This window comes from Triticum aestivum, chromosome 5B (genome assembly GCF_018294505.1).
Source record: "Triticum aestivum cultivar Chinese Spring chromosome 5B, IWGSC CS RefSeq v2.1, whole genome shotgun sequence".
Taxonomy (NCBI): domain Eukaryota; kingdom Viridiplantae; phylum Streptophyta; class Magnoliopsida; order Poales; family Poaceae; genus Triticum; species Triticum aestivum.
This window is the reverse complement of record NC_057807.1, coordinates 35,841,968-35,861,203: the sequence shown is the minus strand read 5'-3', so window position 1 is coordinate 35,861,203 and position 19,236 is coordinate 35,841,968. Positions and strand designations below refer to the sequence as shown.

General features: G+C 47.7%; 2 protein-coding genes, 1 long non-coding RNA gene and 1 other non-coding gene across 4 annotated transcripts; 2 read left to right on the top strand and 2 right to left on the bottom strand.

Annotated features, from left to right (window-relative positions):
* Positions 1-270: 270 nt before the first annotated feature.
* LOC123110254 (transcription factor PCF8) lies at positions 271-3,838 on the top strand. The gene is made up of 3 exons (XM_044530729.1): positions 271-423; positions 1,357-2,307; positions 3,434-3,838. The coding sequence occupies exon 2, from the start codon at positions 1,391-1,393 to the stop codon at positions 2,291-2,293; it is 903 nt and encodes a 300-aa protein (XP_044386664.1). The 5' UTR covers positions 271-423; positions 1,357-1,390; the 3' UTR covers positions 2,294-2,307; positions 3,434-3,838.
* Positions 3,839-6,228: 2,390 nt separating this feature from the next.
* LOC123118145 (small nucleolar RNA Z279/snoR105/snoR108) lies at positions 6,229-6,333 on the top strand. The gene has a single exon (XR_006457749.1). It is a non-coding gene; the product is annotated as a small nucleolar RNA Z279/snoR105/snoR108 (small nucleolar RNA).
* Positions 6,334-7,752: 1,419 nt separating this feature from the next.
* LOC123110253 (pentatricopeptide repeat-containing protein At1g11290, chloroplastic-like) lies at positions 7,753-10,530 on the bottom strand. The gene has a single exon (XM_044530728.1). It carries the CDS (start codon positions 10,472-10,474, stop codon positions 8,645-8,647), a length of 1,830 nt encoding a protein of 609 aa, XP_044386663.1. The 5' UTR covers positions 10,475-10,530; the 3' UTR covers positions 7,753-8,644.
* A 7,012-nt stretch (positions 10,531-17,542) lies between these two features.
* Positions 17,543-17,941, bottom strand: LOC123115540 (uncharacterized). The gene is made up of 3 exons (XR_006456655.1): positions 17,842-17,941; positions 17,756-17,783; positions 17,543-17,642 (listed from the first exon to the last, which is right to left on the bottom strand). It is a non-coding gene; the product is annotated as an uncharacterized lncRNA (long non-coding RNA).
* Between the last annotated feature and the right edge of the window lie 1,295 nt (positions 17,942-19,236).

Here is a 19,236-nt window from a genome sequence, read left to right as displayed (position 1 = left end):
AGGCATTGGTGGAGCTTTGGTTCTTTGCACCGACAGACAGCGTGTTCTAATCAGGAACTAATCAGCAACGGATTACGGCCGACAGACCGCAATCCGGGAACATTCTCGGTCAAGCCCCCCGTCCCCCCAAAACATTATGCGGTCAAGCCCCTGCATGCTACTGTGCGGCGCGCGCGCGAGAAGGCCGAGGCCCTTTCTGCAAAACGGCCTGGCAGGCGTCAGCCGATAAGCCAGCCCACCGGCAGCTGTCAGCCCGCTAGCTACAGCTACAGCTCCACTCCCTCACCTCACTCCAGTCCTCTCCCCTCCCCTCCCTCTCTTTTGCGCGCTGGCCCCTGCCGTTTCGGACCCGCCACGCTCCGGTCCCCCGCTCCGCCGCCGCCGCCGTCCGTCCCCGTCGCCCCACCTCCTCCGCCCCGTCAGGTGAGCGACCGGCTTCCCCCCTCCCCCACCCTCCGTCGACGCGTCCTTGACCTGTGCCGGCCGGAGCTCGGCCGGGCTTGCCTGGCGCGTGCATTTTTCCGTGCGAGATTGGGTTCTTTGGGGAGTCCATGTCCATCCTCTCTTGGATATGGTTTTGCTTTTGCCTGTTTCTATTCCCATTCCCCAGGAGTATCTTAGCGCCGTTGCTTCCAAAGATTTGTCCCCTTTGGTTGATAATAGATAGTAGATGAGTAATGGCGGTGGCGAGAGCTACAGTAGTATACTCGGTTGAGATTTGGGGGCTGTCTTGCTCTTGTAATGCGCCCGTAAAGCTAGGTTTTCCTTTCTATTTTCCACGGATTTTTTTAGGGGGGTTTCCCGCTTACGATTATCCCCACGTCCTTGCCAGATTTGGCTGTGCATAATTGGGAGGTTCTTATAGATATAGAAGAATCCCTAAGTAGAATATCCTTGATTAATTATGTTAAATATAGACGGGGAACAGGGCGGGGGAGCCATGCATTTATGCAACAACATCATCTACTACAGTACTAATGTTCAGACGTAGGAGTAGATAGAGCAGCAGATTCCTCTGACAAAGCTGCTGCTGCTTTTTTCACAAGCTGCAACTTTTGGGTGCTAAAAGAGCTCATCTAGCAGAGGATAAGAGCAAGTGGGCTATGGACTGGTAGCATGTTTGTTTCAGATTTTGACTCTGCAGAATTTTTTTAACTACAATTCCTCTGTATGATTTTGCTGTTGTTTCTTCTTCTTGAAAAGGAATGTTTTGTTGTTTAATAAAACCTTGCTTCAAGAACTTGAGTTATTGCCACACCTGCATCATTTCTCAAGAAAAAAGAAAACCCAAATGTTTGTGCAGGATTTGGTGCTAACTTGTTTTTTCTTCTCTGAATCCTACCCCAAAATGAGCAGAGGAAGCTGCGGACTGGCATGACCTAGGGGGGCCATGGAAGAGGCAGACAAGGACCGCAATTCCTGCAAGCGCCTGCGGGCGGTGGGCGGCGGCGGCGACTCGGCGGATGCGTGGCGGAGTTTCCGGGTGGCGCGCGCGGCGGCGGGCGGCAAGGACCGGCACAGCAAGGTGGTGACCTCGCGCGGCCTCCGCGACCGCCGCATCCGGCTCTCGGTGCAGACGGCCATTCAGTTCTATGACATCCAGGACCGCCTGGGTGTCGACCAGCCCAGCAAGGCCATCGAGTGGCTCATCCAAGCCGCCGCCACCGCCATCGATGGTCTCCCGTCGTTGGACTGCTCCTTCGCCTTCCCTGTCGCCTCCCCAGCAGCAGAAGACACCGCGGAGGTCAGCACCTCGGAGACCAGCAAGGGCTCCGTGCTCTCGCTCGCCAACGGCCCTGCCGACAATGACAATGCCGCTCACCAAGCCAGTGCATACAACGGGGGCAGTGCCAATGGCACGTTTGCCGGGCTCCTGCACTGCTCCAACGCCGCCGACAAGCCAATGCAGCATCAGCATCAGCAGCAGCAGCCGACGCTTGCCTACTACGCCGCCCCGGGTTCGCACATCGCGCCCATGTCCTTCGAGATGATTCCCCAGCTCACCTTCTCCCAGGACCAGCAGCACTGCCACCACCACCACCACCACCACCATGCCTCTGTCTCCTTCGACAGGAGCACACTTCAGTCCAACACCGTCTCCACGCCTCAGTGGCCCCCGTCCCAGCACCCGTTCCTGATGCAGAGGTTCTCTGCTGCTCCAGCCGAGCCTTCGCCTATGTTTCCCTTCTTTCTTGGAGGCAACAACGCTGCTGCTGCGGCTGCTCCTGCGGCGGCCAATGCGCCGGAGCGGAGGCTGCAGCTCTGGGACTTCAAGGAGGAAAGGAAGACATAGTTTCTTCTTGGGAGGTGAGTTGTTTCCCTGCAAAAAATAAATAAACTTTTAGAGTAGTTTAACTGCACCTGTTCCATTGTCATTGTTACACTGAGATAAAAATCTTGCATGAATCGCTATTGGTCATTCAATGCATAGGCTGCTGCTAGTTTATTTGAATTTGAATTGCTCCAGAGTCCAGACAATGTCATTTACAAATGTGGTACTCCAGAGTCCAGACGAAGTCATTTCCAAAAATGGAGTAGTTAATTTCAGAACTTAGCCAGCAGTAGCCAACCAAAGGGAGTGTTTTCTCAAGAAAATAAAGCTGATTGTAGCTGCCAAATTGGGGCTGGTACACTGCTATTCCAACTTCCAAGTTCCTAGAGAATAGCATTGCTAGAAAGCAATAGATATACCATACTAAATTTAGCCAACCTTAGGAGATGCTTCTTACAGAGGCCATGCGGTAGCAGATTTACTGAATTCAGACTACTTGCTGCAACAGTGTGCAGCAGTCCAATTTGGCAACTCAGGGATTTTGATAGACATGCTGAAATACCTATTCTTGAACGACTGATTTTGGATTCCTTTTGAGGAAAATATTTTGGGAGTATTTTATTTGGCAACTGTGAATTTCTAAGAAGTTTCCAACTATAGTTGTAGTTAAGAACGGCTCCTCTTTTCTTTCTTTTTTTTTGCGAACAAGAATGGCTAGAGTTTAGGCTGGTAAACTTGTCCACCAGTGTTCGAATCCGTGGGGTGCTAATGTGTGTAATCCACAGAAAGGTCTCTCATATTCTACCTAACAACGTAAAGGGAGGGATCCCCGTGATCGGCCCCCCTTTAGTCACATTTATTTTTGTTGGGAACTTCAGATCGTAATACTTGAGAGTCAATATTAGTACATCAATCATGCTGCAGCCATATTAACTGCAAAAATTGAGTTATTTGACAATTTTCTTCACCACACAAGATCATCTACTACAGTACTATATATACTGCAATATGCATCATTTCTTATCTGCATTCCGATGTTCTAACCGCAAGGCCATCATTTGCTAATAATATGTTCTTTTGCCCCCGATTTCATTCAGATTTGGTGTTCTAACTGCACAGTCATCATCTGCTAATATTTTCTTTTGCCCTGATTTCATCCAGATTCGGCGGTGTACCAAACTACCAAGTCATATGATCCATTCAGCACAGCAAAACCCAGAAGGAGAGAAGATGCAAGGCAACGAAGGAGTCGGCGCCATGGAGCCGCGTGGAATGCAATCGCTTTGCTGGATCTCCGAATCTTCTCCGCGCGGTTTTCGTTTTGCCGTTGTCATCCTCTGACCTATGTTTTTGTGATTGGAAACCAAATGTTTTTGAGCTGCACTCTGTTGCTGTGCCCTCTATCTTTCTCCTTACTAAAAAGATGTTTTTTTTTTTAACTTTCTGGCGAGGAACAGAATTTCGCGCTTGCATGGATGCTGGTGGCGTGTACTGAGTGGCATAAGAATTTCTCGTGTACCTGGGGGCATTAGCAGATGGTAATCCAAACATGAATGATTTCTTTCATCTGATGATTATCAGTCTTATCACAACAGCGCCTTGTACTGCCTTCATTGACTGGACTCGTAAAAAATTCTTGGTGCAGTCGTCTAAAAGTCGAAGAGCCATACCAAGTTCTGTACCATAAGCTAAAAAAAACTGCGATCCGTCTATCTGAGTGGAGCAAGAACTTGTTCTCCAAGGCTAAGGTTCAGCTCCATGCGGTCAGAACCTCCCTATATGCGGATGATGCTGTTGTTTTTCTGGCTCCTATCAAAAGGGACATTGACAATCTTGCTTCCATCTTGAGAGGTTTTGGCGAAGTGACAGGTCTATGCACCAACTTTCAGAAAAGCTCCGTTGTGCCAATTCGATGTAGTCATCTTAATCTTGGGCACACTCTTCTGAGCTTGCCTGCAACTCGTGCTACTTTCCCGGTGAAGTATCTTGGCTTGCCTCTCTCTGGTTGGCAGCTCAGAAAGGTGGATTTTCAATACCTTGAGGACAAGGAGGCGAGCAAATTGGCCACTTGGGACGGCCAGGACAAGGCGGCGAGCAAATTGGCCACTTGGGACGGCCAAAATATCACTACCATCGGCCGCACGACACTTGTCAAATCGGTCATTTCATCCCAAGCGATCTACTCAATCACGCCTCTCATTGTGCCGCCAAGTACGCTCAACAACCTGAAAAAATTGGAGAGGTCGTTCCTATGGTCCGGTGCGGTAAGACAACGGGAGCCAAATGCAAAGTCAATTGGAAAATAGTTTATAGGCCAAAGGAATATGGTGGCCTGGGGGTACTCAACACCGAAGAATTTTCGCGGGCTTTACGTCTTCGTTGGCTGTGGTATGAATGGAAGGAGCCCCACAAGCCTTGGGTGGGGTTTGGTAACCCTTGCACCGCCGAGGACCTCGAGTTTTTCTACGCCTCTACAATTATCACTGTGGGTGATGGTGCAAAAACACCGTTCTGGGACTCCCCTTGGCTATTTGGGCGGAAACCCATGGATATTGCTCCATTAATCTGCGAGGCTTCAAGGAGAAAGAATTGGAAGGTGCGTGAAGCCCTCTATGAGAATGCATGGATTCTCAAAATCAATCCAAACATTGTTATCTCCATTCGCCACATTAGCGAATTCTTCACTCTTTGGATGCTTGTTCATGACTTCCCCCTTGACGACCAAGCCGAAGACCACATTACTTGGAAGCACGCGAACAATGGGATCTACTCGGCGGCCACTGCGTACAAGGCTCTGTTCCTTGGATTGACTCTCTCTCCCATGGACCGTATGTTTTGGAAGGCTTGGGCACCCCCTAAGGTAAAATTCTTTGCGTGGCTTGCCCTGCAAGACCGAATTTGAACCGCCGATCGATTGGAGAAGCGTGGTTGGGTCAATTGTGGTCTCTGTCCACTATGCAAGAGAGAGCAAGAAACGGGGCCACACCTCTTCTTCAAGTGTCGTTACACTCTTAGGCTTTGGAGATCTATCATCGAGAAGCTTGGGCTACCTCACGTCAACATTCCCGATTGGCATCTTGATGAATCCGTCAAGGAGTGGTGGGTCAAGCGTACCGATGACTGAAACCCGAATTGGCATGCCATGTCCTCTCTCGTCATGCTCACCTCTTGGACCATTTGGAACGAGCGAAATGCTAGGGTATTTCGGCAAAAAATTGCGCCACCGCCTATTCTCCTCCAAACCATCATTGGTGAGGCAAAGTTATGGGTTACTGCCGGCGCCAAGAAGCTAGGGACTATCATTGTATGTGAGTAATTGTCATGTCGCTTGTATGAGGTGTCGTGTAAAACTCTAAACTCTATTCTCTCCTTATTTAATAGATGAGGCAAATCTTATGCCTCCGTTTTGAAAAAAAAAAGTCGAAGAATTTTTTATGCAGTTGCTAAAAAAAAAACCTTGGTGCAGTTGTTTAAAAAGTCATGAAAATAAAATAAAATCAGCACGTACTGCCACTGCTTGTGAACCTTGAAATGCAAGTCGTAATCGATCATTTAAAAAAATGAAGGGACATTTGAAGGAAGGAAGCGTTCGTTCAAAGATGAATGATGCACCAATCATCATCCACCGTAAATGAACCATTTTCCTTTTGAGAATGATGGCCCGCCGTAAATCGAACAGTCGTTAGTCACAAGCCCATGGGCCTTACAGCTGACCTGTATGAGGAGGAGATCCACCGTAAATCAAACACTCACTCAGCCCACACACACGCATCAGAGGAGCATGGGCCGAGTGGGGAGTGTGAGCCAGGAGCATCTGAGCCCCTTTTGTTTGACACTGGCCGCAGCTGGTTTTGTTTAGTCCCATACCGCTGGCCGCAGCGGAGGGCGAGCCTGCGGGCGCTATAAAAGAGGGAGCGGGTGCGCCGTTGGAAAGCATGATCCTTCAGGCAGCAAAAGGGAGATGATGAGTGGTATCAGCTCGCTACAATGCGAGAGGGGTGTCCGCCCCAACCAAGCCTGTTACGACAATGGGGCGCCCCAGTGACTTACCATCTGATCCCGAATTCCATTTTTTTAATTGATTAATTGATGAAATGTTTTTTTCCTTCTCTTGCTGAATTTGTTTTTTTTTTCCTGCTTTGGATTTTTGTTTTCTCAGTTTGCTTTGCTGTTTTGGAAGCGGTTTCTTTTTTGCCCTTCGAATTTTGTACAATAACTGAGTACATAACTGAGTACTCCATAAACAGTAGAATACGCACATACAATAACTGAGTACGCAAAACGAATTATGATAATCCACCTTAATTTCAAACATGGCCCGGGCATAGTCTTTCTGTTAATTTAAAGTCCAGTGATGAAGAAATTATCTGAACGAGACTATCCTAAAAAATATTCTGATTGAGAGACGTCGTTATAAGATGGGAGTTTTACGTCGTTCACAAGGATGCCCTTCTCTTGTTCATCCAATACAATAAATTTTGGCACGCACATCGTAAATCCTAATTGTGAATGCTTTTGAACAAATTATGAGTTGATTTGCAATTTCTACGATAACAGGACATGATCCATACGAGAAAATGCTCCTTTTAAGGCAGATAATATTTTTTTTTTCAATCCATAGAGATATAGTTCAAAAATTTGGCAGCTAATGTGTTCTCTATAGGTAACACAAAAGGCATGAACAGTCGTATTTTGCTGCAAATGTTTACGTAAATGCAAACTTGCACAGGTTACTATGTTTCTCACTGGAAACTAATTCAAAATATTTCTATATGGACTGAAGTAATAATCTGTATTATAGAACCCTTAGAAAATAAAAACCTTCATATATACTCCCTCCGTTCCTAAATGTAAGTCTTTTTAGATATTCCAATAAGGGACTAAATACGGAGCAAAATGATTGAATCTACACTCTAAAATATGTCTGTATACATCCGTATTTAGTCCATAGTGGAATCTCTAAAAAGACTTATTTAGGAACGGAGGGAGTACAACATCTACGTGTTGTCAAATGCAAAACTCTGATTTGTTCAAGGTTAAAAAAAAACTTTGGTTTGTTCAGGAATGAACTGATACTGTTAGCATGGTCATTGACCAGTTTGTTGTTATCATGGTATGGATAGATTTGACCAGTTAGAACCTTGTCTCTTTTGTTCGGTTTCTTCTCCCACAAAAAAATTGTGTACTTTCTGGCGCTTCCTAGGCAAAAAGTTACCACGAATATGAGATTGTGGTTTTATGATTTAAAGTTCACAAGGATGCGGTCTCTTGTTCCTCCAAGTCCAATACAGTAAATTTTTAGTATGCACATCATGAATACTAAATGTGAGATTGCTTTGGAACAAATTATGAGTTAATTTTGCAATTCTATGATAACAGGACCTGATTTGTACGAGAAAATGCTCCTTTTAAGGCAGATAGTAATCTTCTTCATTCCATAGAGATATTCAAAAATTTGGCAGCTAATGTATTCTCTATAGGTAACACAAAAGGCGCGAGCAGTCATATTTTGCTGCAAATGTTTACGTAAATGCAAACTTACACATGCTACTATGTTTCTCACTAGAAGCTAATTCAAGATATTTCTAGGTGGACTGAAGTAATAATCTTAATCATAGTCATGAACAGTCATATTTTGCTGTAAATGTTTCCGTAAATTCAAACCTACACATGTTACTATGTTTCTCACTAGAAGCTAATTCAAAATATTTCTATATGGACAGAAGTAATAATTTTAGTCATAGAGCCCTTAGTAAATATAATTTTTTGATATATACAACATCTACATATTGTCAAATGCAAAATTGAAGCAAATTGTAACTTCAATTCAACTTGTATGGAAGCAAGACACTAACATAGTGCTATAGTCCATACGCTCCATCTCTAGTTAAATTCCATGATGCTATGATGAAGACGTTAATGGCTGCATTCCCATCTTTCTTTCTTTGTAAGATTATAAACACTAACCTCCAGCCCAGGTTCGTCTGGTGAACATCTAATAAGCAACAGTCCCATCACAGGGGCTGGAGATGAACAGTTTAGGCTTGTTCGCTGTTCGGGTTCCATAGGTGCGGTGGTCTGGCTCCGCCACTGGCTGGGAAGCTGACCCCCATGAGGCCTCAAGCCCTCAACGTAATATTTCCTGGTTTGATGCCACATTTCGTGTTACCCCAAATCAGTGAACTGGACCCAAAGTACCTCCAAACATCATATTTAATCATATTGGATCCAAGTATATAGTCTCCACAATACAGACAGACAAACTTGAGATCATGAAATTATTTTCCATCATAAGTGCCAACTGCTCACCTTGAAAGAGCAAATGACATCTGTTAGGATCGAAAGTATGTGAATCAAGTGTTCGCAGCATGGTTAAGCACTCAGTTCAATACAACTCCTTCCAGGTTCCTTGACCAAACCTTTCTTGTTTAGTAGCGTCCTATAGGTTGTCGCCTTCTTCCAATTCCCCAAACAACTGAGCATATTAGACACTAAGACACAGTGACCAGAATCTTGAGGGTCCAGGTTAAGTAATTCCTCTGATACTGAATCTATCGAAGAATCGGCACAATGAGAACTGTATGCACTTACTATAGGAGCCAAAACCTGATTCTGTAACTGAACAGGGATCTTCTTAAAGAACTCCTTAGCTATACTAATTTGACCAGACTTACATAGCAAATCAGTTATGCACATATAGTGCTGAATAGATGGTTCAATACCATATTCCTCTGTCATGCTGCGAAAACATCGAAGGCCTTCATCTATTAAACCAGAATAATTGCATGCTGTTAACAGATGGGTAAAGACAATGGCATCTGGTTGAACACCTTCTTTTTGCATCTCGCTGAAAAGGATGAGAGCTTCACTGCCTTCTCCATTGCAAGCATATCCATTAATCATGGCACTCCAAATAGGTAAGTCTCTATCAGTAACCGCATCAAATATTTTCCTAGCCAGCTCAACGCTCCCACACTTGCAGTATGCGTCTATCAGTCCGGTAGCGACCCGCAGGTGTGACTGCAGTCCGATTGCCACCACATGCTCCTCAACCTTTCTCGCATGATTAGCAGACCCCAAATCAGCACAGGCAGAAAGAACTGATGAAACTGTTGTCACATTTGGCTGCACATCTGTGCGCAACATGCTATCAAACATTGTCAAGGCCTTGTCTGGGCGGCTACCTTCAACATATCCATTTATCATTGAAGTCCAAAGCACTACGTTCTTGCAGTGAACTGCATCGAAGACCTCCTGAGCAGCCGCAAGATCCCCACATTTGGCATATAAGTTAACCAATGATGACACAAGATCTTGCTCGGATTCAAAACCGCTCTTGATGAGAAGAGCATGCACGCCCTTGGCCACCAACAGATTCCCTAACAGAGCAGCAGCTGAGACGAGATTAACCAGCGCGATCAAATCAAATCTGTGCCCAGCACCCTGCATGCGGTTGAGCAGAGCAAACACTTTGTTAGAGTCGCCCGTCTGCAAGAACCCCGATGCCATTGCGCTCCAAGAAACTACAGACTTGTTGTGCATAGAGTCAAACAAGAACAACGCGGCATGCAGCTGGCCATTACGGACAAGCATGGTGAGCACCGAGTTCGAGACCGGCAAAACATCGTCGAGCCCAGACTTGAGGCTATATCCATACACGCACAGGCCAAGGTGGCTATATCCATACACGCACAGGCCAAGGTTTCTCGTGGCCATTGAGTCCAGGCACCCGGACAGCATGCCGACGAGCGTGCCCCCGCTGGGGCTCACCCCTAGGCCCCGCATCACGTTGAACATGGCGACGGCCTCGTCGAGACGAGAAGCCTTGCTGTACGCGGTGACCATGCAGTTCCAGGACACGAGGGTCCGGCTGCTTGTGGGCATTTCGTCGAACAGGCGGCGCGCGTCCGGGAGGGACGCGCACTTGGCGTAGAAGTCGAGCAGCGAGGTGCGGACGAAGACGTCGCCGGCGGCGCCGGCGAGGAGGGCGTGCGCGTGGAGGGAGCGGCCGAGGCGCGGGAGGCGGAGCGCGGCGCAGGACTTGGCGAGGGAAGGGAAGGTGGAGGCGTCGCCGCCGCGGAGGCCCGCGGCGAGGAGCGAGGCGTAGTGCCGGAGGCAGAGGGTGTAGGACCCGGACGCGACGGCGAGCTGGATCAGGCGGTTCCAGTGGCGGTGGGTGGCCGCCGGGGCTGGGACGCTCATGCTGGGGCTCACCGACGGGGAGAAAGATTTTGGTTAGCAATATGACCATTTTTTTTCCATCGAGTTCGTGCGGTCGGTATCCCGCAGTTTTCCAGCTAATTTTTTAAATATAATACTTTTTTATTAATTTTTATAAATATTACGCCGGATATATCATTTTTTTAAATAACCCATGCCCAAAAAGTGCTTACCTAGCGAACAACCCCGCGTCGCTCCGCACGAACGACACGGACGGCGACCCAAGCCACCGCCGACAGCTCTTTCTCGGTCGTATCCCTCGCTCGCCGCTGTCTAGATGCACCGCCGGGCAAAGCCCGTGTGGCAGCGGTGACGGCGGGGCTTCTTTTCCACGGGGCTGGCGGCTCGTGGCTGGCTCGTGCGGCGCCGGCGCATGGTCATCGCGAGCTCGGTGTCGGCGGGCTGAAGCCCCTCTCCTCCAACGGGGGCGGCAGATCTGGGGGCCCCGTGCCCGGATCTGGTGGTGTGCGGGCGGGGCCGGCTTGCAGCGGCGGCCCTGTAGTCGTGGGATGGTGCCCGTGTTGCGGCCGATCTGGTCTGGCGCAGGCTTGGCCTGGTCGTGCTCTGGAATCTGTTACAAAATTGAATTTCTAGACTTTTTAAAATCTTATAGTACTGTATTTTTTAGGAAGGCCATCATGGCTACCTTTATTAAAACTTAAATAATGTTTACATCGTCCATGAGCTTACTGACATAAAGTCAGGGGGCTCGTCCAACCAACTAAATGAAGTCTTATTACAGTAACCGAAATGAGCTAGCACATGAGCCGCTTGATTACAAGATCTATAACAATGCTTATAAACGACATTCCCAATTGAAGTACTAGTGTCCACACATTCTGCGAATATTACCGCCGCCGAGTCCCACCATATTGTTTGTCCATCACAATAATTGATTAATTGCAAAGAATCTGTTTCAGTACTGTATTTTTAATATGTCAAAATTTCATGTTGTTGATCTTTTCGAAGGAAGCAGACAAAAAAGGAAAAAAACAAGGGCGGGGAGGCAAGAGCTCGTATTCCGAGAGCAACTAACTAACGAGCGCTCCTTCGGGAGCCTCGCAACGATCAGCGCCACTTGGCGCGCTCTCAGCCGCCCGCCAAGTGTCGCGCTCTAGGCGCTCCCTTTAGATTTTTTTATAATTTTACGCATGTGTTTTTGGCTTTTGAAACGCATTTTTTTGGTTTTTTTTTGACATTTTGGTTTTCCACCGGTCTTCCTTAGCTTTTGGAACAATTTTTTTCGAAAAAGAAATATTTTTTCTGTGAAAATACGCATTTTTTTCTTTCACGAGAGTCACGGTTTTGCTTCCACGAGAGGCACGGTTTTGCTTTCGCGAGAGTTACGGTCGTGCCTCTCGGAAACGAAAAAAAACATGTTTTCTGTTTTATTCCTTCCACGAGAGTCACGGTTTTGCTTCCGCGAGAGGCACAGTTGTGCTTTAGCGAGAGTCACGGCCCCACTCAGAAACGAAAAAAAATGCATTTTTTATTTTTTTCTTTCACGAGAGGCACGATTTTGCTTCCATGAGAGGCACAATTGTGCTTTCACGAGAGTCACGGCCGTGCCTCTCGAAAATGAAAAAAAAACATGTTTTCTGTTTTTTTCCTTTCGCTAGAGGCACGGTTTTGCTTTTGCGAGAGTCACGGTTGTGCTTTCGCGACAGGCATGGTCGTGCCTCCTTGAAAAAAAAAACGTGTTTTCTTTTCTTTTTTTCCTTCTACCAGAGGCACAGTTTCGCTTCCGCGAAAAGTACGGTTGTGATTTCGCGAGAGGCGGGCATGCCTCTTTCGGAAAATGTGCAAACATTTTATAAATTTTGCACACATATTGTAGAATTTTTGGATGTTTTTTACTGCCAACATTTGTTAAAATTAAAATAAAAAAATAAAGGGAAAACGTGAAAATCAGGAAAAAAACCGAGCGAACAAGAAGCAAAAGGAGAAAGTGTTGGAAGTTAGACTCGCATATTTTTTGTTGAGCACTAAAGGTAGGTCGTAGGCCCAAAGTCGTTAGGTCATGTGAGTTTGCGCAAAATTACATTGCGTGGAGCGTCAAATAGGATTCTTCACCTTTCTGGGCCATAAAAGCAGATTGGATTTTAATCCATTGTTTGAGCTATAAAGTAGTTTGGGCTTTAGAACATGGTTGTATACTTGTGCTTCACAAAATAAAAACCTTTAGAGGGTGCTTGGATACAAGGGACTATTTTTAGTCTGACTAAAAATAGTCTCTTTTAGAGGCTAAAGTTCCAAGCACCCCTGACTAAAGAGAGGCTAGGACTAGTCTTGAGGCTAAAATCTTTTAGTCATGGAAAACCTACTAAAATATGTATTAGCTCTCTCTCTCCTCATTTAATTCCTCTCTTTAGTTCTGGATTGAAGGGTTTGGAGGATAATAAATGCTCAATAACTAGATTTTAGTCTCTTTAGTATTTGGATCCAAGCATGGGTGAGACTAGCAAGTTTTAGTCTCACTACTTTTAGTCATGGGACTAAAACGTATCCAAGCATGCTCTTAGTGGGCCATCGATCCACTCTGTGTAGCACACATAATTCCCATCCTCCACTTATTCATTAAGCGAGATTTGGAGCAGCTGAGTGTGATGGGTGATCAAAAGGGGAGCTTGGGAGCAGGCCATCCGAGAGGACCAGCTTCCTGGGTCCAACCTTTGGAGGGTCAGACAAAGATCGATTGTGATGGGGGCATGGCCAATCTAGAGATGAAAGGCGTTATCAGTGCAGTCTGTCAGAGTGAGCAAGGTGTTTTCCCAGGTGTGTCTGCAATCAAGAAATAAGGATGACAGTGAACCTCCAGCCTCCTCAGCGATTTGGCATTCCTGTCCGTCGGATCTGGTTGCTTGATCTGATCTGGACCGTCGGATCGAGTCCTTAGAAGACCTTGGCCGTCGGATCGAAGAGGTGTCACTGTTGCAATGAATAGTTACCTCTCGCTGTAAAAATCTTATGCCACCGCGTGTAATTCTTGTGCCCCGCCGAGGGCATTTCTGTCATTTTGCATACGGGGCTATAAAATGCCGGCTCCCATGGAGATAACCCTAGCCGCCTCACTCCCGCATCTCGCGCGTCGCCGCCTAGCTGCTCCTCATGCTGCCGCATAGTGGGCGATCTAGTTATGCGAAATCCAGCACATATAGGGCATGTTTGGATCCAAGGGACTATTTTTAGTCTGACTAAAACTATTCTCTTTTAGAGGCTAAAGTTTCAATCACCCCTGACTAAAGAGAGGCTAGAACTAATCTTGAGACTAATTTTTTTTAGTCAGGGGAACCCTACTAAAATATGGATTAGTCCTCTCTCTCCTCATTTAACTCATCTCCTTTAACACATGCAAGTTCTGGATTGGAGGGTTTGAAGAATAATAAATGCTCATTAACTCGATTTTAGTCTATTTAGTATTTGTATCCAAGCATGAATGAGGCTAGCAAGTTTTAGTCCCACTACTTTTAGTCATGGGACTAAAACGTATCCAAGTACCCTCATATGAGCAAGTGATGATTTTGGGGTTACGAGGGAGAGTGAATGTGCCGCGAAGCTACACCGTGGAGACGAGCAAAGGTTCATTAGGGGCAACGAGTCAATGCCCCTGACGTGACGTGTGTAGTCACCACAAGTATATCTACTACCGTGTGGAGAAATCCACTCACTATGATTGTGTATGCACGGTGGTTTAATATATTGTTATTTTTATGTGGTGAGAATATCCATGTCTATTATTTTTCATAGGCCACTCCGATGATAAATTCTGCCATTGTACCTTGGCCATCTCAACATGAATACTCGGTGATTTCGCCATTTCAACATAAATTTCTATGTGTGCCGAGCCCGAAAGCGCCTCCCCCCCTCCCCAATTTCTTGCACCATGTATTTTCCGCCTTAACGTTTTGAGACCAATATCCAGTGTCACATTCTTCGATTGTGCTTACTACTACTCTACTTACATATATCCAGGTCGAGTCATACGTACATGACGTGCGACATGATTTTGCGACTCTTGCTTCCTGGCAGTCAGGGGCCAATCGGACCGGAGAGAACCAACTCATCGGTCACAGGCAAATTTATCCATTTCGTCACCTTCAAAGAGAGGCAACGAGGACAATAGGGCCTTAGGAGACGTTAAGTGATATATCTCACAAGAAGGGCAACGACGGTGATGAGCTCGGAGCCGTTGCTGAGCTGTTTGGCATGAGAGTAGGCGCTGCATCGGCAGGCTATGTAGAACAGTATCTCTATCCATACTTGGACGGTGAGCTCTAGCATGCCACCGGTAGCTGAGCCTGCCAACCCATCCTCGCCGATGAGCTCTAGCATGCCACCGGTAGCTGAGCCTGCCAACCCATCCTCGCCGATGAGCTCTAGCATGCCACCGGTAGCTGAGCCTGCCAACCCATCCTCGCCGATGAGCTCTAGCATGCCACCGGTAGCTGAGCCTGCCAACCCATCCTCGCCGATGAGCTCTAGCATGCCACCGGTAGCTGAGCCTGCCAACCCATCCTCGCCGATGAGCTCTAGCATGCCACCGGTAGCTGAGCCTGCCAACCCATCCTCGCCGATGAGCTCTAGCATGCCACCGGTAGCTGAGCCTGCCAACCCATCCTCGCCGATGAGCTCTAGCATGCCACCGGTAGCTGAGCCTGCCAACCCATCCTCGCCGATGAGCTTTGCGCCAAGCCTAGCTCCTATTATCGCCATTGTTGAATCATATCTGTCTGTCACCGCAGTGCTAGTTTGGAATGAAATCTCGGGCGATCCAGTGATAAATGCGTTCCCGATGCGCCGGAGTGAGCTGGCCAGATCCTCGGCCGACCTGTACTCCAGAGCCGGCAGAGCGAGCTGTCTTGTTGTGTCTCCTTTACCTGGCGGAAGCAATGCATAGCACATCTGGACATACGCATTGCGGTCGGCAGAGGGAGGCAACATGTATGGACGTGATCCGAGGAGGAAAAGCATGTAATTACGGCCTCGGCAAGATCCGCCCGGCACCGTCTCTGTGCGTCGTCCTCTCCGCCGGTGGCCTTCTGCTCCTAATGAACCTTATGATCACCACCCAGTACCTGAAACAACAACAAAAACAACAACAACGCAGTGGAGGTGGCTACAAGAGAGATTACACGGATGCAGAGGGTGTAGAACAAGTCGTGCATGAGGGAGAGCTGCATCTCCGCCACCTTGTACACATTCTCCTCGGTCAGATCTGTGCCAAGGCCTTCAGTGGACACCGCCCCCTCCAAAAATAGATCCTTGGGAACTTCCAGCAGGTTGTGAGCTATGAGCAGCAAGGCCTCCGTATCCAGAACGCGGCCTGTAGCGTCCGTGACGACTTCGTAACTAAACATGTGCTTCACTTGATGCCTTTCGACGCTCCGGTAGTTGCTGCCGCCCGGACTGGTGCCTGCGCCCACACTCTCTCCCCGTACTTGATAACCCCGACCACAAACACGAGGGCGGTGGCCGGCCGGAGCAAGGACCGCTGGCCAAGGATCCAAGACACATACATGACGTACGTGGCTGCGGCGACCTGCACGGCGAGGGTCTGCAGGTGGCGCAGCCACAGCAGGTTGTCCTCGATGGCGTAGGCGGTGATGTTGTCCTGCCCGCCGAGGTGCAGAAGCAGGAACGGCGCCCAAAACGCCATCAGCTCATGCTCCGGCGACCTGCTGATCACCGACATATGGCCGAGCACGTAGATCGCCGTCGCATCGGCCAGCGTGTATGCCGACCAAACCAAGGCCCTGAGAGCGCCCGAGTCGACGCACCGGCGGAACTCCGCCAAGACGAGGAGCGTCACCTGGAATGTGAAGCTGAGCAGCACCAACGCCTGGAGGCCCCATTCTTTCCACGCATTCGCCACCACCTCGGCCTCGGACATCGGTTTCACCTCCCTCTGTAGGCTTTGTTCGGTTAATCCTCTCCCCAAGAGGATTGGAGGGGATTGGCAGGGATTGGTTCATATTTTGACTTAGAAGAGGTTTAAATCCCCCTCAAACCCCTTCAATCCACTCGGATTCACCCGCAACCGAAACAAGGCCGTAATGGATTCCTATCGATCAACACAAGTAAATGTAGTAGGAGTATGTACTAAGAGGCTCTTCTTTTAATTTATTTATTTACGAAAAACTATTAAAAGAAGCAAAGAGGGCAACTTACATAGGTAAACTGTAGAACCGGCCGGAAAGGTGGTCGATGATTTACCGGCAGCAGGAAAATGAATGGAGAACTGGCTGGGGCAATGTATGTATGCTCACAATATATGCACGCAGTGTCATTTATAGTCGTGCGAATCGTGGCGTGCGTAGGCAGGAAAGAACAGAGGCCCATTCGTTGCCTTTCTCTTTTCGCTTTTTTTTTTAGGGAATTTCTCTTTACGCTTTTGACGGGATATATTCCTTTCCACGGAGTGAGGTAACCTCTTCTTTCCTTTTATTAGCCGACACTTTTTTTTTCTTTTCTTATCCTTTGTTTTACTAGAACAATGCCTGTGCATTTCACCGGGATATAAATATTTTACTACGTTAACTTGTGATTTACCTGTCAATAATAATGTGATTATGTAAATAAATGTTTATCAAATTCTGACCGTGAAATTACCTTATATTTTGATTAGAAGTTTGATAAGTAAATTAAAATGGAATTGGTTCACAAGGTAAGTAAATTAAGGTGATTGATTATCATATATATGAAAGGTTGCAAAAGGGGTACCTGGTGGGAAGAAAGATGAAATGAAAACCTTACGTTCTTTATTAAGTATAGTAGAGATAGATATTTTTCTTTTCTTCTCTTTTTGGACCCTAGAATATCTGTCGATCGAACGCCAGAGGAGCTTGTCCTGCGATAGATTGGTTCGTCCGGAGGTCGAACCCCTCTGGTAACCCTATGGCTGAAGGGGAGACCGGGATGGGCCGTCCCAGGAGAGCGGAGGCCACAACCTCCCAGGACTCGAGAATCAGAACAACGGGGAGTCAAAGGCGAAGGCACTCCTGCAGTCACTACCGAGGGAGCACGGGCTCCCACACGCGGACCGACGTTGTAGTATCTATCTTGCCTTCGTAGGGCGACTGAGCGGGGCCAAGGACCATGACATTGAAGTAGCGCATGTTCTCCTCCGACGGCGAGGCGCTGATCCCCGGCGCTGCACGGATCGACACACACACACACACACGCGCGCGCGCGAATCAGAACGACAAACATCGGGGAGGCGCCGAAATCGACCGGAATTGTCTGCGTGCGAGAAGGAGAACAAACCTGGCTCGCTGAGCAGCCGCTGCGTCTCCTGCAGGCGCAGATCCAAATTCGGAAAGGGTTAGGGGGGCGATCGGAATCGCACGCACCTTGATGATCCGGCGGGGGAGGTTGTTGTTGGCCATGGAATCCGACCGGAGGCGGGGCGCCTGGAGCTCGGCGCGGCGACGCAGGCGGTGCGGGGCCGGGCGGGGAGGGACAGCGCGAGAGGTCAAAGGAGTCGTCAAAATCGGCAAGTTTAAACTTCGCATTATTTTATTATATGTGACCAAGTTACCAGCAAAAATATTAAACTTTTAATACGGCAATTTTCCAAGATTTCACGACAAACTGACCATCTGATTCGAAAAAAAAAAGACAAACAAACCATCTATCTATAAGGCATGTCATGCTGAGACAAGATGCATTGCCTGAAAAGGTCAGAACGCTCGAAAGAAAAAAACACTGTGCTGAGCCATTGACTCGGAGCCAATGGGATTAGGCCAGAGGTAATGGCAGCTGTCATTGCATCACTTGCCGTACAGATCGCGTGTACAATGACGAGCCGCGGCGACAATCTCAGAGAAAGGGAATGCAGATTGAGAACGAGGAAAGAAAAAATGGCATAATGGGCAACATGGAGTATGTACGTGTAAGAGAAATCCACCCGGCCCAACTCAATCTCTCCCTCCCTGATGAATACTCCTAGATGTGCACGCATGGTTCTCTTCAATTAGAAACCATTAATTACGTACTACATTCACGGACATGCATGGAATTCGCTATGGCATACCAAGGTACCTTCGAAGGAGAAGATATTTGCATGGCGGCTAGCCCAGCACTCAACGCCTACAGCTGATGTTTTACACCGCCGCAACATGTCACAAACCACCCATTGTGCTCTCTGTGGAGCTCAAGATTCGTGAAGACATGCTCTGCTGGATTGCACCATGTCAAGATGCACTTGGGCGTTGTCGGAAGAGCGCTTAGTGGAACAGATTAGTCTAAACAACGACGTAAACGCGAAGAACTTGATGTTCGCTTTGCATGAGGCTCTTACTTCAACAGAATTTGTTAGACTGATCATATCCCTCTGGGCGGTGTGGAGAGCGAGGAGAAAGGCGATCTATGAAGGTATTTTTCTCCAGCCCAATGTCAACACATCAGTTCATCGAATCTTATCTGAATGATCTCAAGGATATTGAAACACCGGGACGGGTGGCGGGCGCCCACCCTAACCCTAGACCTACATGTTGGCTACCTCCACTGGTGACCTTGGCAAAAGTAAATGTTGATGCAGCGACAAAAAGAAATCAGAAGAGGGGAACGGTAGCTGCAGTATGCAGGGATCAGAATGGAGTGTTCCTGGGAGCCTCGGCGATTAGTTTCAAGGGAGTTGATGACCCCACAACACTGGAGGCGATGGCAGTCAGGGAGGCTCTTGCCTTAGCTCAAGATCTCAATGAACTGAAGATTCATGTAGCTACTGATTGCAAGGTGGTGGT